Source organism: Lissotriton helveticus, chromosome 4_1 (assembly GCF_964261635.1).
Source record: "Lissotriton helveticus chromosome 4_1, aLisHel1.1, whole genome shotgun sequence".
In the NCBI taxonomy this organism is placed as follows: domain Eukaryota; kingdom Metazoa; phylum Chordata; class Amphibia; order Caudata; family Salamandridae; genus Lissotriton; species Lissotriton helveticus.
In genome coordinates, this window is record NC_136063.1 from 106,190,127 (window position 1) to 106,214,818 (window position 24,692).

General features: G+C 45.9%; 1 protein-coding gene across 1 annotated transcript in view; it reads right to left on the reverse strand.

Annotated features, from left to right (window-relative positions):
• Positions 1-2,121: 2,121 nt before the first annotated feature.
• MAF1 (MAF1 negative regulator of RNA polymerase III) overlaps positions 2,122-24,692 on the reverse strand; it is a 230,839-nt gene continuing 208,268 nt past the window's right edge. The window contains exon 8 of the mRNA XM_078686530.1: positions 2,122-3,822. Within this exon, the coding sequence (XP_078542656.1) occupies positions 3,801-3,822 (22 nt within the window). The 3' untranslated portion in view covers positions 2,122-3,800. The remainder of the gene's footprint in view (positions 3,823-24,692) is intronic.

Consider the following 24,692-nt stretch of genomic DNA (forward strand, 5'->3'; position numbering starts at 1 on the left):
CGAGCGAGGTCGTGTCTCTATGACGTCAGGAGTCCACGTCGGCGCGAGGCTACGAAAAAAGAATTTCCGAATGTTGCTGACGCAGGGGGTATTCACAAGGTGAGGAATCCACACGGCAGATGTATCTATCAGAACTCTCCTTTTCACCATGGTGAGGAGATTCGTCTGGACCCTGGCTCTCACTCTCTGGGGGTCTTTTTTGAGGCCTTAGAAGGATGCTCCACAGAAGGAGAAGGGGAACCCCTACCCCTTTTGACTGACCTTGTTGAAGATGCAGAGTCCTCACTGTCACTGGAGACAGTATCCCCCTGGACTTCAACTTCTGGAGCCATGTCAGAAGTCTACCCTCGCGGTCCCGAAGGGTCTTGGTTGAAAAGGTGCGACAGATCCTACAGTCCGCAGCCTTGTGATCAGGATAGAGGCAATAGATGCAGTCTTTATGCTTATCCTCAATGAATAGTCTTTTCTTGCCACAGATGGAACATGGCTTGAAAAGGGCCTTCTTTTCCTTGTCAGACATCCTGGAAGGATCAGCTAACAATCTGAAGAAAAAACCTGAAGAAAAACTTCTGAAGAGTCGATGTTGACCAGAGCTCAAAGAAGACTCCCGAGCACAACATGCGGTAGAAAATCTGAGGCTCTGAGGTTCCTTCAGGAGGTTTCTAAGGGGTGAGACTGTTCTGACTGGCTGATGCCTAGTTTGGTCTCTTTTACACAAAGGGAATGAGGCCTAGGCCTTTTTCTTTCTCTTTTGTACCTACTACTATGTTATTTTTGTTACAGAGACTCCCATTCTGACGACGGGGAATGATACAAAAGCAAGGGAATCTATGAAAGTTCCAATACTGGGGCAATCAAACTTTTCACGTGAAAAAAGTTTCATTCAAGTTCCAAGATATTTCCAGTAAAATCTGAGTGTTCTTTGAAGGGCTTTTCTGGTCTCTTCTTCACCCTCAAGTCTTCCAGCTTACCTCAAAGCCCTCTATGCTTCAGAATCCCTTTGTACATCCATTAGATGGCAAAATAATGCACAGCATGTGAATCCAGAAAAGATTCACGGTGCAAAAGTGTGATTTCTGAGAGACAAATCTCAGAAAAATGTGCGAACACACCATATATGTTCCTAAAATCAATCACAGGTGTGGGAAAAAGAAAGGATTGTGAGGGAACTGCCATTAAACAGCATCAAGGGCTCTTGGACCCTTAAAGCGACAGAACACTTTTTTGCAATCCTTTCAATATACGCCTATCTCGAACGTATTTTTAATGGGCCAGTCATCCTCCCCAATTCTTATACCTCTGTTTTAGAAAAGTCTAAGATTCAGAAGATCTTGCCTATGACAGACTTTCAGAAAGTGCTCAGCAACACATGACCTGTTGGATTCTTTACCAGTTCTGCTAATTTAGTGGCATAAATAAGACATATTGCTGAAGAAGTGTTCCAGGGCCCCTGGACCTATGGTCTCTTGCGACACAAAACAAGCCAACTGGGCGTTTGTCATTAATGGCAAACTTTTTGCTGCAGTTCAGGCAGAACATGAACAACCTGCTAATTATACAAAATGGCATCAAGGAGCCTATATATCTTATGTCCAACCCAGATGAAAACAGTCATTTAAACCAGATGTTGACATTCCAGTGAAGGTCGCCCTCCACCAGACCTCCTACGATCTTGCATCGACCTATTGAGGTTTTCATTCTCCAGGAAAGATCCCTTCACATACCTCTAAACCTGACTGCGGCAAACAAGAAATCTAAATTAAAGTCCACTATTGTAGCAGTGTACACACGGACCAGGTCAACTCCCTAAAAAATGTATTTAAAAAAAAATAAAAAGGGATATTTGAAACTTCTATATCAAACTACCAACTGATGGAGTAATAATTCACATCGAGTTTCTAGAGAAGATTTCACACTACAAAAAATGACACGATGGAGGTGATTAAAGGGGTGGTTCAGAGTATGCCAAAGAGCGTCTCCCAGTAGTTTGGTTCTCCAAAGTTACAGATATGAATGAAATTTGACCAATTATTATGCTTTATCAATAGCGCAATAAAACCCTACACAGAAGAAGTTAAATATTCTAGTTTAGCACTACTCATTTAGACACTAAAGAACGAATTTCAGAATAAAGGTTTTATTCACAATTACATTGTTTTGATTTACCTGGTGACAATATTTGAGCCGGGAGCACAGAGTGGGCTACAATTTTGCAAGTTCAGTGTCTGCAAAATAGGAGTGTACTTAGTTCAAGCTAACCTCACTCTGGTAACTACCCATTAAATGATCTTCCCATTCAGGCAGAATGGCAGACGGACATAGTTTGAATTCTGATCAATTACACCATCTTTGTGTAATTACATTTTAATAAAGTCAATGGAAAGGGAAATACAAAGTCAGAGCAGATGACAAAAGAACTGCCCAGGGCAGGGTACCAACACCTTTTCTTCTAGGACAAGACTGTACTAAACTTTAGGGCGCCTACAACAAATTAGCAAATTGGACTGTTTAGAATAACAGCTTACATCAATACCCCAAAACTATCACGGTGTGGTTGTTTGAAGCCACCAAAGCTCAGAACACTCAAAGATGTTTACACATGAATGCACAGAAGCCTACCTCAGCAGGTTTCTTCATCCCAAAGCAAAAGTACAAGGATGTAGCACCTCTAAAAACACAATGACCAACTAAAATAGCAGCCCCTGAAACTGTCTATTATTCGCCTCACAAAAGTAGAACAGAAGACCCCAGGCTATAGGATCCAAAATGTTAAAAAGAAAGCCAATTTCGATATGGTGCCGCAAGCATTTTCAAAGCACCAAAGCAGAAATCACTTATGTGTATTGCTGAAAGTTTTCAGTGCTTAAATGTTTTTAAAACAAATACAAAATTGCCACTTGAAATGGGATGGAGCTCCCCATAAAGATTTTCAGTTCTGATATTTTCAACTTTAGTCCGTTATGTTCATCTTGCAAGAGGAGATTACCTTTCAGCAAGGACCATTGTCCATACCTTTATTAGGGTTACCATAAATATTAAAATGTATGAGTGTTCTAGAATGGTAGCAAAGAGATGGTCAGTCAAGACAGGATCCCCCTGTCCTTGCAGATATCCGGACGTAAATCAGACTGTCCTCAATGGGTTTACAATGCAGGTGCTGAAACGTATTAAAGTCGTAGGAAAAGAATAAAACAATACACCAGCACAGTGCAACTAAACGTGTCTCGCTGGCTCTAGAGGTCACAAATACCATCAGGCAAGCACAGAGGCAGCATATCTTGAAATTAAAAACATACAATTGAGTTTGTGTTCAAACAAAATGCTGGTGCTATGCATGGACGGAATTTGCTACATCTGATTCGGTCAGAGAAATGCAAAACTTTGTTTGGTTCACAGCAGTTATCGCAAGTTAAAACAAAACAATTCTTCATCCAGCAGGGGGAGTACAAGGACTATTGCACAACGGGTCTGTCACAAACAACGTAGGGACAGGCACACTGGTTTGTGTGTCTGTACTGTGATGCCCCTGCAGAGCATTCAGATTTTTAGAGGTTGCGAAAAGAAATATGGAGGTGCCCAGTGACAGAGGAGCAAGGGTTGCTCCAAGGGCTCTCAAAACATCACAAGCTGGCATCCATCATGCAGATTAGGTCAATCCAGAGATCTATCCTTTATAGTAAGAGCGGACATTCATAGAAGCAAGTAGGATCATCCATGGCATATTGGGCAAATGTTTTCCACATTTCTCTGCAAGCAATCTGGACAGAAGCGAGGTCTTGTAGATGCAAAATGTGTGGGCATCATATGCACATAACTTGAAACCTAAAGAAGAGAGAACAAATATTAACATCCTTGGAAAATGCTAGATTTCAGCACAAGATGGACCAATAGAATGATAAAAAAATCCAAGACAAATGTATTGGTCACAGGCAGGGTGAGGGGTTGAGGGACACAAATGGTGAGCAAGAGAAAGTTAGCACAGTGTTTATTTTTCCAGCATCAATTTTTCTAGAACCTAGTCTTTCCCTAAACATTCCCTACAAGTGGCTTTCACAGTATTAATGTAGCTACTCCAGCACGCAAGACCATGTATTTTGAATCTGAAGCTATGACCAGTTAAAATGTTAATGAGAAAATAACTTGCCTAAAGACCTTTGCAGTACACTTGGAGCAAAGTTGAAATCGGACTGATGTTGCTCTCTTTGTACTGTTTCCCTCTTCTGCGTCATCAGGATAGTCAGTTTCCCAGGACAGCTTCTAGCTCTACGTTCTCGGTAAGCCTGCTGGAATGTTGGTAAATTGGTCATTAGGAGAGATGAGTGATCCAATAGACTAAGGTTAAGTCCTTGTGTGCCCCTCTATGGGGTATACCCAAGGTCTCAGAGTGGGAAGACAGCAATATGGGGAAGAAACTGTCTGAAGCGGCATTAAGACTGGGGCTGGTCACATGATGCAGTGCACCAAACAGCTTCACAGGAAACTGCAACAATTGGAGTGTATAGCAGTAGACATATTGTGTTCCCCATTTGCTTGTGGTAGGACAAATGATGTGAATTAATAACAGCCATCGCTTCGGGGGCCATCACAATAGTAAGCAGGCACTGAAGACTTGGGGGACTGTTCCAGTGTGATTTGCCTTCTATAGAGATCTGTAGGGAAGTGCTCCTTTTTTGACATGGTCACCCCCACTTTTTGTTAGGTAATTGATTTGGACTGGAAGTGCTTTGGGTTCCTGCTGTCCAGGTCCCCAGTGACAGAATTATTTTCCAAAAACTGTACAATTGTTTCCCCAATCGGCAACACCTTTAGCCCTCTCTGAAAGTCCCTAGTAAATGGTACCTAGGGCCTGAGGTACTAAATAGGTCCACCAAGGGCTGTAGCATGAAATTGTGCCATCCTAAGGCACTCCTCACCAAACTCATGCAGGGCTGCCATTGTAAGCTGTGTGTTTTGGTGCAGACCAAAGTGATAACACATCAGGACACACACATCCCTGTGTGCCATTTCCTTTAACACTGCATGCAATATTTGTAATTCACCACTACATCAGGACTCGCAGCCCTATGGCGGTGTGCTTTATATTACATGTGAAAGCATACTTGCATGAGCAGATATGCCCCTGTGCTGGTCAGCCCTATTTCTGCCAGTGCAAGTAAATAGGGAAGCCATTTTAGAACATATGCTGGACATCTGTGAAAAAAACATCTCAAATTAATAAACCCATATTGATCCCAGTGTTGGATTGATCAATACATGCACCCAGTGGGTACCTTCGAGGTGTCCCTGAAAACCTACTAGCCTCTGGTGTGTTGACTGACTGCCTGCCTGCCTGCCTGCCACCCAAGACAAGTTTCTGGCCTCCTAGGGTGAAAGCCTTTTGCTATCAGGAGGTCAGGAACAAAGCTTGGGGAAGAGGTGTAGTTTTTGGTACGGAACTACTGATAGTTCCAACAGAATTGTGAATCAGGGTTGTCGGGCTCATGTGGAAGCAATTAGGTAAGCGAAGAAGTGCTGTTTGAGTTTCCGAACCACTAATGGAATGAGTGAAAAGGTGAAAAAGCGTAAGCTAATATCCCATACCAATTCATCCATAGTGCATTGCCTTTGGACAATGGGTGAGGATGTCAGGACGCGAAGTTTGGGCATTTGGGGTTCATGTAGGTGGCGAACAGATCTATCTCTGGGAAACCCCACATTTGAAAGAACGGGAGGAGAACTTGAGGTTGAAGTTCCCATTCGTGTATCTGCTGTTGACGACAGAGCAGATCTACAACTTGGTTGTGTACTCCTGGAAGATGTTCTGCAAGGAGATATCTTTTGAGGTATGCCTATCTCCAGTTGCGCCAGGAAACTTATGGTGTCAGTGTGCTTTATAAGTTTAGCTTAACATTAACAGTTTCTCTGCGCTAACTAAGACCGCTGTAGAGTGCGTCCCCCTGTTTTTGTATGTAGTACATAGCTGTCATGTTGTCTGTGCGAACCAGGACAGCTTTGCCTACTAGATGAAGTTAAAAGGCATTCAATGCTAAAAATAATTGCTAGCAGTTCTAGATAGTTTAAGTGGAGTTATTCTTGCTGCAGAGTCCACATGCCCTGAATGGTATGTTTTTCCATATGTGCTCCCCAACCAGTGAGGGAGGGGTCTGCGGTTATCACTATCTGTGGAACGGAATTAAGAATTGGCCGTCACTTGGAAAGGTTTTGTATGTTTCACCACAGCAGAGAGCGATGAGCCCAGCCATCTATCAACACCAGATCTGATAACTGACCGTGATCCTGGTTCCACTAATGTGCTAAGCATTCCTGTAGAGTACGCATTTGAAGTCTTGCATATGAAATGATTAAGATGCAAGAAGCCTTTATTCGGATTAGTTGCATGAACACTCTGGCTGGTAGTGAGTGTTGAGGCTGAATTTGTGAAATTAGAGCTTGCACGTTGCAAATCCTGACTGGTTTGGGGTACGCTAGAGCTTTGAGAGTGTCTAGTGTGGCTCCTAGATACACTTGTGTGTTGGATGGTTGGAGGTGAGGCTTGGTGAGTTTTACGGGGAACCTAAAAGCTGTGAAGCAATTGCACTGTCCTTAGAGTGTGATGTAAGCAGCTTGTGAACAAGTGCCCTCTTTCTTGCATGGTGTGCACCCACTTTTTGCTGAACCGCTGATGTGCTTTGACAGAGTGTGCCCTGGGCTCCTGCCAATCAGGTACCTAGGACCTGTGTTCCTTCCCTAAAACTGCATTGAAGCCTAAACCCAATTGGCATCTCTGGCCACATATCAGCCCCTGGTAAATGGTACTCTAGGTACCTAGGGTACTGTGACCAGAGAAGGCCCCTAAGGGCCGCAGCACTTATTTGCCACCCTTAGAGGCCCTGTGCCCGGACACACACACACTGCCTTGGCAGGCTGCGTGTCGGTGCAGAAAAAAACGAAGAGTCGACATGGCACATATCCCTGTGTACCATACCCACAAAGCACTGCCCTGGCATACATCAATCACCCATCTAGCTGGGTGCCCTATGCCAGTGGTGAGGGTACAGGTGCATGAGCCTTGTACCCCTACAGTACCAAGGTCCATTCCTGGGCACTGCAAGTGCAGTGCTGCCATTTAGAGTATATGGTGCTGGGAGGTTGTCATTATCAACTCCACAGCACCATAATGGCTACACTGAAGACTGAGAAGATTGGTATCAAACTTCTCAGCACATTAAACCCACACGGATGCCAGTGTGGGATTAATGTAAGATGCACGACAGAGGGCATCTCAGAGATGCCCCCTGAAACTCTACCAACTCCCAGTGACCTGACTGAGTGGCTGCCGAGGCAGACCTGTTTCTGGACCCCTGGATCGAGAGCTTGCCGCTCTCGGGGGCCTGAAGCAATACACATCCTGGGATGAGGTGCCAAGCTTCCTTCCGCAGGATGGGCAGGGTTCACGAAGGAGGCCTTTGTGAGCCTCTCCAGACCACTTGCTGTATTCAGCAACTGGTCCCCACTGGTTCTGCCCCCCACTTTGGGCGGGAAAAACAAAGTGAGGGAGAGGTGTGCCCACCTCTGCCAACTCCACCCGTAGGGTGGGGGAGGTTAGGTAAAGCACAACCTCAAGTCCACCCCATCTTGAGGATGGGGGTACCCAGCCAACCAGGGACAGGGTCCTGCCTCCTCCCGCTGGAGAGTGGCAGAATAGGGGGTGTACCCACCCCAGGGAAGGGACCGATTGGTCCCTAACCTTTACAAACCTGTAACGCCCCTAAATGTAGCATTTAGGGGCACCCTGAACCTTTCTTCCTCAGATCTCAATTCCAAACCTACAAGAAGAAGAAGAAGAAAGCAGCTGCACCGCGGGTCTCCTAACAAGGACGACATCAACTGACTTGGCCCCAGCCCTACCGGCCTATCCATCCTCGAACCTGCTCCAGTGGTCAGCAACCTCAAAAACACTGGAGGACCGGACTGCCTTGCTCAACTAAAGACTGGGACTCCCACGAGCAGTGGTTCTGCTCAAAGATCTGCAACCCCGGGCCCTGGCCTGAAACCACGGATCCTGCCCACTCTGCACCTGCCGAGCCCAGCCCGAGCTGAAGTTGACAAAGACCACGAGGACGGCCCCCGGCGACTGTGACCAAGAATCCAGAACCCAAGGGCCTCCCTCAGCGCTCCTGACGACGCCTGCAGCCTCAACACCAGGGACCCCTCCAACTGCAACCAGCAGAGAGTAAGATTTCCCGATGCCTAAAGACACCCCGGCACCCGGCGCCCCACGGCCCCCTGTGCCCTACTCCTGGGTGTCTACCCAATCTACAGCGCCCTAACTTACCCCTACTTACGGCCCAAAAGCACCCTGCATCCAGCAGCCCCAGTGTCGCAGGGAGTGCACCAATTGTTCGGTTCGACTTCCCCACTTGCCCATAGCAAGTGACCAGGAGCTTCGCTCCCACTGCCGCCATAGGCTAACATTGGGCCTACTCTCTAAACCCGGCTGCCCCTGTGCCGCTGAGGGTGTATCTACAGTACAAACCTGAACCTGGGAGACTCTTCCCCGACCCCCCCCACCCCACCCCCAGAGTCTTGCCCCAGGACCTTAACTCTGCCAGCTGAGTAATTACCTGAAAGCCGATAACATACATTTTCTCCATAGGGTAACATTGGCTAGTTTCACTAGTGTCGAGTTTTTAAACTTTGAAATATTCACAAAAAAACGCCCGAATAACGAAATCGAAATTACTCTTAAATTTATTTTTAACCTTTGGTGGGTACATTAAACACAATCAGAGAGAGTCGTATCTCTTCAAGAGTAGCATTACACTTTGGATATACTGGCAATACACAGCCATTCAGCCCACATCCCGGAGGTCGGGTGGCGGTATTTGACAGACTTAGTGTCTCACCTGATTGTGGAGCATGCAATACATAAAAAAAAAAGAGGTTTCTTCTTTACTGCTTCCGCAGTAATTTTATGGTATAACTAACCTATAAGCCAACTGTAAGCGATGCCTCCAACTCTGCAGCCCACTCCATTATTATGTGGTGAGTCCCTATAGATCATACTAGTGCCTCATTGTTCTACATATTGTGGGTGGCAGCAGACATGACAGCAACCCCATCTAACATTTACCTCAGCAAACTGTACAGTATTCATCACTCCAGTGTGGCATTAATTACATCATTTTGCGTCCCAGGAACGAGGTCGCCCTGCCCCTCTTTCGCATTCTCTGCTATAGCGGCTAGGCGATTTTTATAGTCCACATAGAGCCCCCAAAAGTTCTTAGGCCTGTTTTTTAGGGGTACCAGATCGCTGTAGTTCTCCGTCTGGGTACAACAGTAGGTCAGGTCCCTGTCCCATTGTTCTGAGGTAGGGAGTGGGCCCCTCATCCAGCCACTAGCCAGCCTGCGCCTAGCCAACAGCATTCCCATATCTACCAAAAGTCTCTGGGCCTTAGGCAGTCCCTTCGAGTAACCCAGTAGAGCCAGTGCAGGGTACAGGGCAAGCTCAGCGTCTATTATCTTACCTATGGTATGAAAAACTTTTTCCCAGAATTTCTGCACCCCGTGACACTCCCAGGATAAATGCATGAACCCCGCATTGCTAACCCCGCATTGCTAGCCCCGCATCTGTCACAGGTCGCGTCCTCTTGCAGACCGAATCTGCACAGTTTCTCCGGCGTGTGAAACTCTGTTGATAAATTTAAAATGTATTAATCTATGTCTTCCGTTTAAGGAAATCCGCTTCGTGTTGTTGCAACAGTATCTCCACATGTCGTCGTCAACTGCAAAAACGCAGTGGCATAAAGCAGGGTAGGAAGGGGGAGGCGCCGCAGCTAACCCAGATAGACGGGACACCTGGGTGGTGTGTGGGTCAGACAGTCAAGTTAGCCCCAGTGCGTTGGTAGTAGAGCACACGGTTCCTCGCCGATTAGGATAAGGGAGGGAGATAACTGCAGAGGGGGGGCGGGAGAGAGCATTTCTTTGAAGTCTGATGCGTGTGACAAATGGTGGTTTGTGGGGTGTGGGGAAGGGGGGGGAGCGGAAGGGATTCCTTGGGAGCAAATGGGTGCGAGGTTACACGCGTCTCACACGACTGGATAACATGAACTTCACGTGATGTCTGGTGCTGCGAGGCAGATGGTTTTGACGAATGGGAGCGAGGCTGATGGGTTTTGTGCACGCGCGTCTCACACGAGTGCACCACATGGAAGTGCTGCTAATGAGTGAACGGAAAAAACACTCCGGCAGGCAGCACAGGGTGCAGAGCAGCGCGGAGAAAACGAGATTCCCCCACTGATTAATTGAAGAACCGTGCATTAATAAAAGTTTTAAAAATCACAATACAATTTTTTGAAAATATACAAATCAATCGACCAGCAGCCCTTACTATCCACTGTGCGTCATAGGTTCTCTTATATGGAAGAGAGCGGAGTGAAGAGACAATTGGCTGAGCAACTAGAAAGCTGACCCCCTCAAGATGGCGGCTCTATGCAGCAGTATGTCGGAACCAGAGGGCGGGTTCAGTCTTCTGCATGGTCATGGCATGCTGAGCAGCTGTGGGGTGCTGGCGGTGTTCGGAGTTAGTCTCAGCTGCTGTGGAGCAGAACAGGTAGCAGGGTCCTTAGGTGCGTTGTGAGGACTCCTTAAGCTGTGGTGATGGATCCGCCCACCCCCCCATGCTCCCCCCAAAGAAAATGAAAGCGCAATTGCTGTTGTCGAGACCTAAAATAGGAATTTGTAAGAAAGTAACACACTGCTGCACTGCAGAAAGGTGAATGTGACATGTGTTGATCTAAGTCAAGGGGCGGAGAGGCGAGCATACACAGCCCTCTGGGGAACTTGTACTGTTAGCTTTACAAGTTGATGCCGCCGGGTTGCAGGGACGGCGTACATGGTAGACTACGACTCGCGCTGAGATTGTGGAATGTAATATGGCTCCACACTAAGACAATCTATGGGAAAAATTGATACTACGATCCTTTAACAACATATATCAAGTCTCCGAATAAGTTTATGTTCTAGATCGATTGGATAAAACATTATGAATATTATCTCAAAAAGTATACATATATATTGGAACTGAGGATTACTTGCATACAACACAAAGCCTTGAGAAAGCCCGAAGAGGGCAAAACGCACGTCGGCTGTGGACCATTAAGTGAAACAAATAAAAGCTTGAAATTTCCACTACATCTGATGTCTGTGAAATTGACTGTTTGACCAAAGACTGGGACTATTAATGAATCGCTAAAATAGCGAAGGGATCAAAGAAACTATATTGGAAGTGCACTGGTGTTTGTTTGTACTGTTAGCTTTACAAGCAGGGCATAGATAGTGCCATGCGGAGATTAGCGGAATGCCAAAAGGGTATATAATGAGAATCCCATAACTATGCAGGTAACCTATCAGGCGATGCACCTCATGAAGAATAATCCGACCGGAATTTGCTAGCAGAGAGGATGCAATTTTATTGGGTCGCGCCAAATAAGGAGAATGAAATTCACCGGAGCTATAACTGCCGGCCGAACCTGGGGACTGCAGAGCACGGTATTCTTAGTTCACGCTTTTGGAAAAATAATGCATCCATTTGAATTTTGGAGCCGGGAGATGCGCAAGTTGAAAGAAGTGGTTTCCCATGAGGTTACACATTCGCTGAGCGCGTGCAGCAAAACATTTTGAAATGTTTTCGTTTAAAGTTTGTATTTCCTGGCGAGACAGATCAGTGTTGCTCCTCATTTAAGTGGCCTGTTGCTAACTGTGGAAAGGTTTTCAAAACCAGCATGCACAACGATCCTCAGTGCGAGGTCAGTGTGCATCCCCGATGGGAGGTTTAAAAAAAAAAAAAAAAAGGCGTATTGTTGGTGCGTGTAATCAGTGGCCGAGTAAGAAGGGAGCTTCAGATTTCCCATTTGTAAAGGGAATAGGGTTTGCACTGCACGGGGATGAAGCACAAGTCGAGGTCATGAAGTTCTGAACACTGGCCTCGTAGTTTGACAAAGCAATACAACATTCTTGCCAGGTCATGCATTATAAATCACAGCACAGCACCCTGGCCTGAAAACCTCCCGACTGAGTCGGGGGGGGGCACCTCCGTGTACCTTGCAGCAGCGGGGGTCGCTAGAGTCACTAATGGCCGGATGGCTGAAATCACAAAGGCGGCGCATTGCTAAGAAAAGCAAAACTAAAAGGTTGTTGCTAAATGAGTAAGTTGTTTACGATCCAGGGGATTTATTTGCGCTCAGACCGCGACGTCTGCACAATGAGTAGTTCAGTCAGGTCATGCATAAGGGCCCCTTTAAAAAAAAAAAAAAAAAAAAAAGAAGAAGGAAGAGGGCAATGGGTAACGTGCTGGTGCTCGGACAAAAGCCCCTTCACTAATTAAGGCATCGCATGGAGCCGAAGGATGAGATTTCGCAAGCCATGCCACCTCCCCCCGTGGTTGGACAGGGTGTGAAATAGCCTAGTTTGGCCGGTGCTGGCCCAGAGCGCTCGGAAATGCCTATGGTCAACCCGCACTGCTTAGAGGTGCAAAAAATAAAATAAAATCAAAAATCAAAGAAAGGGCTCAATAGCGCGGAGAGTAGCCGGCACTTACTGATCGCAGGCAGCTGCCTGATCGCTCGCTGCCAGCCTCTAAAAAAATTAAAATTAAAAAAAAGGCATTGGTACGAAAGTAACACACTGCTGCACTGCAGAAAGGTGAACGTGACATGTGTTGATCGAAGTAAAGGGGCGGAGAGGCGAGCATACGCAGCCCTCTGGGGAACTTGTACTGTTGTTAGCTTTACAAGCAGGGCATAGATAGTGCCATGCGGAGATTAGCGGAATGCCAAAAGGGTATATAATGAGAATCCCATAACTATGCAGTTAACATATCAGGCGATGCACCTCATGAAGAATAATCCGACCGGACGTTGCTAGCGGAGAGGATGCAATTTTATTGGGTCGCGCCAATTAAAATACTTAAATAGAAAACATACAGTACCAAAGAAATCTTCAACACCAGCATTTTATAGCAAAACAGAAAACATAGTGTGTAGTGTACTATAGGGAAGAAATATGCAGAGTGAATGTGGATCGGCCCCAATGTGTTCTCAAACTGCACACTGGTATGCCTGTTCAGACCCACCCTAATTGCTAGAATCAAGTAACAAGTCCAGGCATTAATAGGATCCCTTAAACATAATAACCACGAAAAGCACAAGAAATAATCTAAATTGGGACATCTACAGATGGCAGGAGTGGACAACCAGTGCCTCTTGGAGCCAAAAACTAAAATGCATTGTGATATTGGCAGTGCAGACTGCCTGGTTTGCAGATCTTGTAGACAAGTACATATTAAAAAATTATGGTGACTAGGCACATGACGGGAGGATCCCATAATTCAGAAAGGCACAAAGAGTTACAGCCACAAACTCGCGTCCAGGTGTCACAGGCGGTTCATTAAATGTAAGGACTCCAAAAAGATATTACTGTCAATAGCATCAAATATTTATGGTACAGTCAGAAGTAGTGGTGTGGGTGCCGCAAGAGATGATCATCTAGGCCGCACTCTACTGCTGTACTAGGCTCGAGATGCGATTTAACTATAGCTGAAAGGGCGTGGTTAATGTAACTAATCTTTTCTAGCTTGTTTTGAGAGAGATGACCCAACCAATAAAATAAGTGGTTTAATACACGTTCTGCCTGAATTAAGACAAGGACCCTCCATCTTGAGACCAGGCAATCTCCTTATTGGACATTGACTGTACAATTTACACATAAATAACAAGATAATGGTGCGTCGGTTTTCACTGGTTACATTTTATGATTTTTGTGGTTATGGGTGATTAACTTAATCAAAAGTATGATAACTATTTGCTTTCTGAAACAAATGCACATACTAAGTCATACACGCATTTGCGCATCAAGGGAGCACAAGGGTGCAGCGTAGGCTCAACGGAACGCGCTCATAGTTAGTAAAACTACTTGGACGACTACTTTATTCAAATATAGATGAGTCTTAATTTAAAAGACAGGAATATGGCTCTCGGCACTGCGCGGCGTTGGGTGGGGGGCATGGGAAAGCTTCAAGTAGGAAATGATTTTTTTTTAGGGGATTGGAAGTGTTATTAGGGCAGCTGGCAAAACTGAAAGTAACGCACAAGCAGTACTGGCATTTTTTTGGCAGACTGAAGCAGCAGAGTCGTTTTTGAGGGAGGTGAAACACAAAAGGGAGAGAAGAAAGATAACCAGCAGTAGCAGACATGGTGGATAGGAGAGAAGATAGCAGGCGAGAGAAAAAGACATCAGGCTGGAATGAAATAGAGAGAGCAAGAAAAAAAGCTCTCTGCACTGTGCGGTGGTGGAGGGGAGGTGGGGGGGGGGGGGGGCGTGGGAAAGCTTCAAGTAGGACATTTTTTTGTTGTTGAGGGGATTGGAAGTGTTTTCAAGGCACCCGGCAAAACTGAAAGTAACGCGCAAGCAGTACTGGCATTTTTTTGGCAGCCTGAAGCAGCAGAGTCGTTTTTGTGCGAGCGAGTGGGAGGGAAGGAGCTCTGCCAGGAACCTAAAGCTGGAAGTAAAGCTTGTTTATGACCTGCGGAGCGCCGCGCTTCAAGAGCCTGGTGGGGGGGGGGGGAGGGGGGAAGAGGGGTGAGGCCAAGCGCGCGCCTGGCGAAGCGTCACGCTTCAGTAAACAACTTGCATTGGGAGGAATCCAGCTTGGAATCCTCTTGGTTAGATAATTTGTTTCAACTACATTACTCTAGTCTATTTATCCCTGCGGGATAGAATAGTCGAGACCTAACAAAAACGGGTTAAGGTGATGTCAAAGAAAGAGGGCCTTGCAGACTTTATGTTCACATCAATTCTTTTTATCAGATTTGTAAAATTCAAATTGATATAAACACAGACCAAGAAAAACCAATAGTGCTTTTGTGTCCCCAAGTGAAATGGAACTGCAAAGCAAACAGTGAAAAACATGTAACGTGTACAGCTAGGCTTCCACAATTTTTTTAAAAGGCGACCAAAGATTAACTTAGTAATGATTCCAGCTTCTGTGTACAATATTCAGAGCAGTTAAACTGGTTCGCTTTCAAATACAGTCAACGGCGTTTCACCCTTTTACAGAGCAGGGTCTCTTCAGGACCAAGGGATATGGGGACAATCTGATAGCGATTGTTCAGCCTTGTGAGACAGTGAAATAAGTGAGACAACGGTAAATTGAGAGGAAAAGGGAATACTCACACAGGGACCCAATCAAGTGCCCCCTACGAGATATGAACTGGTTGGCTGACAAACGGTCTTAATCATTGTTATATACTCTTGGGGATGATTTTACAGACATTGTACCATTCAGTTATACTGATGTTCTATGCTTGTTGTATGACTCGTATTATTGACCTGCCTGAGTGTTTACGCTTTTAATGATTTGTATCTGTTTCATTACTGATGTATCTGGCTGACTATGTTCCCACATGTATCTTCCCCACCCCAATTGTTATATACTCACACGCTGCTGCCTTTCTCTGTAAAGCGCTCTGATATCTGTAAAGATCTTGTTCGCGCTATATAAAACTTTCAAAATAAATAAATAAAATAAATCATATGTTGCTCAATCGCGGTAGATGGCATTTCGTGACGTCGAGCCCAGCGATCATGTATAGTCTTCTTGGACCTGAAAGCGTCACAGGCCTGGCAGTGTCGACTCTTGTTCTGGAGAGAGACAAAGGTTGCAGACAACGTGGCGATCTGTGTGTGGGAATTTAGCCCCACACTTGCATTTTTTTTAATGGAGTCCTTTCCATATGCTGGTTGATGGCGCCGATCAGCTTAACTCTGTTTCAAACAACAAGGGAACCCATTCGGTTATCCAGGGACCGTGGGTATCTATGATTTTCAAACAACAGTGGTCCCCAAGAATATGTAGGATCAGGTTTTTAGATAAAATATAGTCCACAATGGGAGCTACATTGGCCACTGTCCAGCCGGACAGGGTATTTTATTTTCTTACAATTGAAAAATAACGGAATACGAAAACAGGCACAGTCCTGTACCGTGTTGGGAACAAACAGGTAAGGGGAATTTTAGGCAAGAAGGAGCATTATTGGCCACTTGTAATTCAGTACAGGTTGTAAGTAATGCCAAACACGTGCTAGACACAGCATAAATCAAACATAATAGTTGGGCTGTGAAAACACTTCGAACAAGTCGTCGTTTCGATCCCGTATGCTCAATAATGTGGGATCATCATCAGGACTAACAATAAATACATTTGCTTGCCTGGTATATACATTTTAACACACAAGCGCCTGTTGGAGGGAAAATAGGGAGGAAGGTTGGGAAACAGAAAAAGGAAATAATTCCGCTGTATTAGACTCTGAATAATAGTAACACTGCACTTCATTCGGAACCGACTTATCGTGCTGTCTAATTACGTGCAAGTAGTGTATGTAAACTTGAATCACGCGAGCAGTGAAGAACGTGACATGTGCTTGGAAAAGACATATTACTCGACTTTTGTTCCACACCTATTTAGAATTATTAAAACTTTAAAACTAAAATGTAAAAATACAAAGGGCGTTTAGTATAGCTAACCATTTTCTTATATAGTAAGAATATAGTCATCACTCGTGAGCATTCACATACACTCGTGTAACGTGCACATTCGTGCTCATTCATTCAGTGCCTCTAAGGGTAGATGCTTACCCATGTGGGTCGGTGGGGTTCAGGGAATTGTTTGTTTAGGGATAGACACCTGAAATTACGTGTCTCCTGTCAAGTGGGAGAAAAGCAACCGATCAGTAGAGGGTTCCTTTATGCTTATTGTAAAAGTTTCGTGATGGCGGGTAAGGCTATTACCTGTTTAAAATTATAGGTTGTCACATTTGCTCCGCCACGGTTTCAATCGAAAAATGCTGCGGGTTACAAAGGAAGGTGTCAGAGAGGGTTTTGTTAAATTAATGGTCTCTGCCAACATCGAAGCAGAATCAGGTGCCGCACAATCAATGCCCCACTGGTGGACCACTACAATGCAGCAGGTCACAATGAAAATTACATTAAATGGACGATTCTGAAAGTCGTAAAGCCCCCACCAAGAGGTGGAAACTTACCACAGATGCTCAACAGAGAAGAGCTGAGGATTATGATTCAATTCAACACTATTCGTAATGGTCTAAACCGTGCTGAGGATTGGACCACATTACTATGAAATGAACAATTTGAAATGAAATGAATAATTTGAAATGAAATATTGATGAACTATAAGCTGTGCAAACAACATTGAGAGACTGAGCCTGCTCCACCGGCTACCAATCCATTCCATGTATGGGATTATGCAAGTTAATGTTTTGTATAATTCGAACAATGTCTTGCTTACGCCTTGATTTAAATTTACAATGTGTTCACAATCACCTTCTCACTGCGCCGCTATACTTTCGCACCTTCCCACTACCCACCCTTAAGGTTCTGAAAGATGGCCACATTACCCTTAGGAAATAACTATGACCCCACTCCAAGATGGCGTCCAACACCACTAGTCCTACCTCTCTTTCCCTGTTACCACGCTTATGTGGCGTTCTAACCATGGGTCTACAGTGACTGCGATCGGGCAGAGCACCCAGGGATAACGTACATCACGGAGGATTCACACTCCGAAGGTGAGCGTGCAAGCAATCCGAGCTTATGTGGTCCCTTATTAGCGCAAACTTAATCTAAAACCAGGAATTTCTTGCAGACTCGTGTGAGCGACCATTGGACCTCGTAGGCCATTCCCGCCTCAAGGTAAGCTCGAGTGACCACTCTTAACCCTCGAGAGACCATTAATTTAACAAAACCCTCTGACACCTTCCTTTGTAACCCGCAGCATTTTTCGATTGAAACCGTGGCGGAGCAAATGTGACAACCTATAATTTTAAACAGGTAATAGCCTTACCCGCCATCACGAAACTTTTACAATAAGCATAAAGGAACCCTCTACTGATCGGTTGCTTTTCTCCCACTTGACAGGAGACACGTAATTTCAGGTGTCTATCCCTAAACAAACAATTCCCTGAACCCCACCGACCCACATGGGTAAGCATCTACCCTTAGAGGCACTGAATGAATGAGCACGAATGTGCACGTTACACGAGTGTATGTGAATGCTCACGAGTGATGACTATATTCTTACTATATAAGAAAATGGTTAGCTATACTAAACGCCCTTTGTATTTTTACATTTTAGTTTTAAAGTTTTAATAATTCTAAATAGGTGTGGAACAAAAGTCGAGTAATATGTCTTTTCCAAGCACATGTCACGTTCTTCACTGCTCGCGTGATTCAAGTTTACATACACTACTTGCACGTAATTAGACAGCACGATAAGTCGGTTCCGAATGAAGTGCAGTGTTACTATTATTCAGAGTCTAATACAGCAGAATTATTTCCTTTTTCTGTTTCCCAACCTTCCTCCCTATTTTCCCTCCAACAGGCGGTTGTGTGTTAAAATGTATATACCAGGCAAGCAAATGTATTTATTGTTAGTCCTGATGATGATCCCACATTATTGAGCATACGGGATCGAAACGTCGACTTGTTTGAAGTGTTTTCACAGCCCAACTATTATGTTTGATTTATGCTGTGTCTAGCACGTGTTTGGCATTACTTACAACCTGTACTGAATTACAAGTGGCCAATAATGCTCCTTCTTGCCTAAAATTCCCCTTCCCTGTTTGTTCCCAACACGGTACAGGACTGTGCCTGTTTTCGTATTCCGTTATTTTTCAACTGTAAGAAAATAAAATACCCTGTCCGGCTGGACAGTGGCCAATGTAGCTCCCATTGTGGACTATATTTTATCTAAAAACCTGATCCTACATATTCTTGGGGACCACTGTTTGAAAATCGCCGATCAGCTTAACGGCCAACGGCGACGACCGGACTTGAAAATCTGTTTGAGAAGTAGATGTGCGCCGAGAGAACACGATTGAAACAATATTTTCTAGGAAAGCCATGGATGCCCCCATTTTCCTTGTAGAGTGTGCTCTTGGGGGGACGGTTAAAGTGCTTTTTGATAGCATATTTGAATGCATTTAACTATCCATCTAGCTATTCCTGACTTTGAAATAGGATTTCCTTTGTGTTGTGGTGCAAAAGCAACGAATAGTTGTTTTGTCTTTCTAAATGATTTAGTTCTGTCTACGTAATAAAGTAGAGCTCTTTTTACATCCAATGTGTGTAGGGCTCTCAGCTACTGACTGTGGATTTTGAAAGAATACTGGCAGTTCTATTGATTGATTGATTGATATGGAAATTGGATACAACCTTAGGCATGAATTTTGGGTTGGTTCTAAGAACCACCCTGTTGGCATGTACCTGCTTGAAAGGTTCTTGAATTGTTAGTGCTTGTAATTCGCTCACTCTTCTGAGTGAGGTAATGGCAACTAAGAATGCACCCTTCCACGTCTTGCTGTACAAGTATTTCTGAAATGCTTTCAGGGCTAGGAATATTGCTAGCAATTCTAGTAGGTTGATATGCAGCTTTTTCTGTTTGGTTGTCCAGAGCCCTTGTACTGTGTATTGAAGGAGATGGGCACCCCCGCCTGTCAGTGATGCGTCCGCTGTTAGTACTAGCTGTGGAACCGGCTCTTGGAACAGTCGCCCCTTGGAAAGGTTTTGTGGGTTCCACCACTGCAGAGAGTTGTGAGCGCGACTGTCTACCAACACTAGGTCTTTTAGTTGTCCTCGAGCCTGGTTCCATTGCTGTGCTAGGCATTCTTGTAATGGGCGCATTTGAAGTCTGGCATTGGGGACAATGAATATGCAGGAGCCCATCTTGCCTATGAGCTGTGTAGGAGAGTAGGGTCTGCAATCCTATGATCACCCAGATTTTTGCTTTTTGCTTCACTGGTTTACGACTTTCCCTGGCTGTGGGCCTGCTAATCAGACCCACAGCCTAGCTGTTCTCTCTACTCCAAATTGTACCCAGGTACTGAATTGGCACTGGGCCCTCTCTTGTGTCCCTGTAACCAGGGCAGAGGTGTACCCAGAAGTCTCCCAGGGGCTGCAGCATGTATTATGCCACCCCTGAGTTGACTAACTAAATCAGACACAACTGGCTGCTTGACAGCTGGGGCAAGGTGGTGTAATCACCCTTTGCTTTAGATATAGTATTCCTATATCTAAACCTAAAATGGACACATATTCCTATCAGTCACTCCTATGGCAGGCCTTAACAATCCTGAAGGCAGAGTGCGTGGAATAATGTGAAATGGTGCTCTGGCATGAGCTGAGCCCGTTTGCAGCTTGCGGAACCAAGTCCTAATAGCTGTTCCATGATAACGCTATACCATATACTCTTAAGTGCATTAAGTGCCTCGCGGTCATATGCTAACTTTGGTATACCATTATCAAAACATGTCGAGTAAGGTGTCATACGAATTGGAATACTAACCCCTCGCCAATTCTGGCGACGGGGTTAGCATTCCACCCTTCTAGAGGGACACGACATGTTGGTAACCTGTAACCCCGGTTAAAGTCAGACATAGCCTCAGCTCCACAAGATGGATGCTGCCACCGAGACACAAGTCTGCCCTCCTGCTGCTGGGAGTTCTCCCAGCGCAGGAGGCAAGGACAAAGGGTTTCCTGCCAGGGGCAGTGCCAGCACCGTCCCAGACAGGATTTTGTGTATCCTAGGTAGGCAGGGCTTTAGAGGAAGGTGACTGCAAGTGGCACCCCGGTGCTCACTATGCATAGGCCGGCTTGAACCAGTTCCAGGGGCACTCCAGCCCCTGATCTGGGGAAAAGCCCGGCAAAGGAGAGGGGTGTAACCACCCCCCTCCTAGTCCCACCCATAGGGCAGGAGTAAGTTGCGTGCCAGCCCCCTTTTGCAGTATAAAGGTAGGAGCAGGCCCCCTTCCAGATTAGATCTTTGAATCCTGAACCGACTTTCCACGAAAGGAACTCAAGACTCTTCTCAAGATTTCTCCCTTGTGACTAAGGAGTAGTCACCCTGCAGCAGCAGGCACCATTCAAGCATCGCGGTCTGCTGTAAGTCTCTCCTCCGGATCAAGACTGCCCAGCTCGACGAGAACCGGCTTCCCTGGCACCTCTGACCTCTACCTGCATCTTCAGCCCAGCTGAGACCCGTGGGTGTGACGAGACCTCGAGGGACCGGCCATCTTCAAGACTGCACGACGCTTGCCCAGCACGACCACCGAGTGACCCTCGACTGAGTGCTTTGGGGTAAGAGAAGCCCCGACCCTGAGCAGCTCCAGCACCGAAGTTCAGCCCCCTTGCATCCACGAGATCTGCGTGGGGCCCTTCTGCTCTTTGCTGCTCACCGCATTGTCCAGGTCACTTGCCCGTTGGCTAGTGGCCCTCTGACGACGAACTTCGACGACAAACACCGCTGGTCTGGTTGCTCCAGACTGGCCCCTGCTCCCCTCCAACAGAGGAGCACCCTGGACCCTCCTGGTCCACTCCAGACGCCATTGTAAGTCCACCGCGTGGGCTTGCTTTTGCCAAGACTGGTTGCCCCAATCCTGGGTCCAGCGACGTCGACAGCAGATATCTTCGTGGGACAGCTCGCACCTCCATCCTGGTCGCCGACAACGCCTCCTGGTCCGAGAGACTGCAGAGCCCAGCAGCGCCCACTCACCTGGTTGAGGTGACTTCGCCCGGTGCCACTCTGGTGCCCACTTAATCACTGGCTAGTGATTCAGAACTTGGTCCCCTCTGCTTTCAGGTCTTCCTCTTCACCGATCCAGGCTTGGATCCTCACGAACTTCTTCACTGGTCGCCTGCCAGCAACTTCTTTCTTCAGGCTCCTGGTTCATCAACGAAGAAACCCGAAGACACTTGAACCCTATGCAGCCGCAGCCCTTGGGCTAGGTAAACCGAGTACTCCGGTGCTCCAGCGTAGGCCCACTCTCTAAGTGTCTAGATCCACTTTCGTTTTTGACCTACCTAGTCGGGTTCGCCCGAAAACACTAACTTTGCTTTTACTAGCCTCCATAGACTTTTTCCCGCCTTACGTGTGAGAGTTCCCACTCTGCACACGACGACCCTAGGCCTCCTGCTTGTAATCTAAAGGTTCAGTAGTCCAGTCCTAGCGATCCTAAAGCCTATGAGAATAGTTACTTACCTGCTAGTAATTCGCAACCCACTTGTATAGTATATGGTTTGTGTAAATTGTGCGACTTTAAGTATTTCTTTAAGAGTTTTGTTGTGTGCTTAGCTCCCTGTCTCATAAAGAGCCAGGGTAGTCTTGTTATAAATAAATATACGTTTATTTTCATAACAACTTGTGTGGTGTCCTTTCACTTGGTGTTCAAGGGGTATATGTGATGGTAAAACAGCTGGCTTAACACGCCCTCTAGAGTTTAGCCTAAAGACTGCACGTGTCCATGCTACTAGGATAGCTGGTCTATCAGGTTGACTTGCAACCAAACATCAATAAGGGTTGTTTGGACTGATACATAGTGTTCACTAGAATAGTGAGCACTGCATATCAGGCCAACTTCTCACAAGCTGCATAAAGACTCGAGCTGGCAGAGTGTTGTGGCAGGAATTTGCAAATGAGTATCTGCATGCTGGCTATCCTTGCTGAGTTTGGATATGCCTTTGCCACTAAGGTGTTTATAGTGGCTCCCAGGTATTGCTGTGCGTGGGATGGTTGCAGATGCGATTTTGGGTAGTTGATTGAAAACCCTAGGCTGTGTAGCAACTGAAGTGTTTGAGATGTGTGTGCTGCACACTGTTGGTAGGATTTTGCTTGTATTAGCCAATCGTCCAGATAAGGGTACACATGGATGTGTTGCCTTCTGAGATGTGCTGCCTCTGTCGCTAAGCATTTTGTAAACTCTCTTGGAGCCGTGGTAACCCCGAAAGGCAAAACCTTGAATTGGTAGGGTTGACCTATTGTGAACCTGAGATATTTTCTGTGGGCTGGATGGATGGGTATGTGAAAATACGCATCTTTGAGGTCCAGTGTTGCTAGGAAATCTCCTTTTTGTAGCAAGGGGAGCACTTGCTGTAATGTGATCATATGAAAGTGCTCCGATAGTATATATTGATTATGGGGTCTGAGGTCCAATATTGGTCTGATGGAACTGTCCTTCTTGGGAATAAGGAAGTATAGAGAGTATACTCCTGTCTCTTGCTGGTGGAAAGGGACTTGCTCTATAGTCCCCTTTTCCAGCATGCATTTCACCTCTTGTTGGAGCAGTGTGATGTGTTCCGTGGACATAGGACGATGTCTGGGTGGTATGTTTGGTGGTGGAGAAGTCAGTTCTAGGCAATAACCAAACTGGATAATTTCTCTCACCCACCTGTCCGTGGTAATTGCGTGCCAGACAGGTAGGAACTGTTGGAGCCTGCCTCCGACCGGTGTTAGGTGGTCTGGAGGCAGCGTAATGAAGTCACTGTTTTGTGGCAGTGGAGGCTCTGGTGTTATTGCCTCCACGTCCTCTTCCCTTATTATTGTTGCCCCTATAACCTCCTCTGTTTGTGTTTTTGTTGAAGGAACCGTGTGTGTTACTTTTGTATGAGGCAGATGTTTGCGAGGTATTTCCTCGTGTAGTTGCCCTGTATGAGGAGCGTCGAAAGGAGCCCCTGTGTTGCTGAAATTGCAATGCCCCCATTGATTTTGCAGTTTCTGTGTCTTTTTTCATTTTATCCAAAATGGTGTCCACAGCAGGGCCAAATAGAAAATCCTGATTGACAGGTTGGTTAAGAATGGTGGACTGCACCTCATTCTTAAAACCGGAAATACACAGCCATGCATGTCTGCGTAGTAAGATGCTAGTGTTGATTGACCTAGCTGCGGTGTCTGCTGCGTCAAGTGCGCATTTGATGGAGGCGTTTGTTATAAATTTTCCCTCCTGTATGAGGTCATTAGCTTGTGCTTTAAAAGGCTCAGGTAGGTGTTGCATTAGGCTTTCCAGCTGATCATAATGCGCCCTGTCATAACGAGCCAGTAGGGCTTGTGTATTAGCAATCCTCCATGAGTTGGAGGCTTGTGCTGCTAACCTTTTGCCTGATGCCCCCAGTATTTGACTCTATCAGGGGGAGGTGCTTCCCCTGTTTGGGAGTTGGCCCTTTTACGTGCATTGGCCACTACCAGTGAGTCTAGTGGTAACTGTCCTCTGATGTAAGTAGGGTCTGTACGAGCTGCCCTATACTTCTTTTCTATTCTGGGATTGATTACCCGTGCCCTGGCTGTATCCTTAAATATGTCAGGTGCATGTTTTAGAACTCCCTTTAACATGGGAAGGTGTCAAATAAGAAGTCTTCCTCAGCAGGATCATTATGCATGTCTACATTGTGGAATTGTGCTGCCCTGTCTATGAGTTGATTGAACACTATAGTGTCATCTGTAGGTGACGGCTTAGTAGGATAAGAGGGTACATCAGGGATGGGGTGGGTGTCGTAAGGGTCTGTTGGCTCCTCCCATGGTTCCTCTTGTGGTTGAGGATCTTGTGGGAAATCATATTGAGGCTGTGGCTCACCCCCCATGTTACCCTCATTGTCCCCGTGGTGAGAAGGAGAGTAAGTAATGTAAGGATTAAAGGGTGTAGGAGGCATGATAGGCTGAAAAGGGATGAAGGGTCTAAAGGGAGAAGTCCCAAAGTCCTTTTTCTTTAATGGAATTGGGGAATGAGAGCCAGAGTCCAAAGGCCTCTTTCTGTGCAGGACTTTACTAGTCTCTGGATTAATGTATATTTTTGCTTGGTCGTCTGATGGATCTG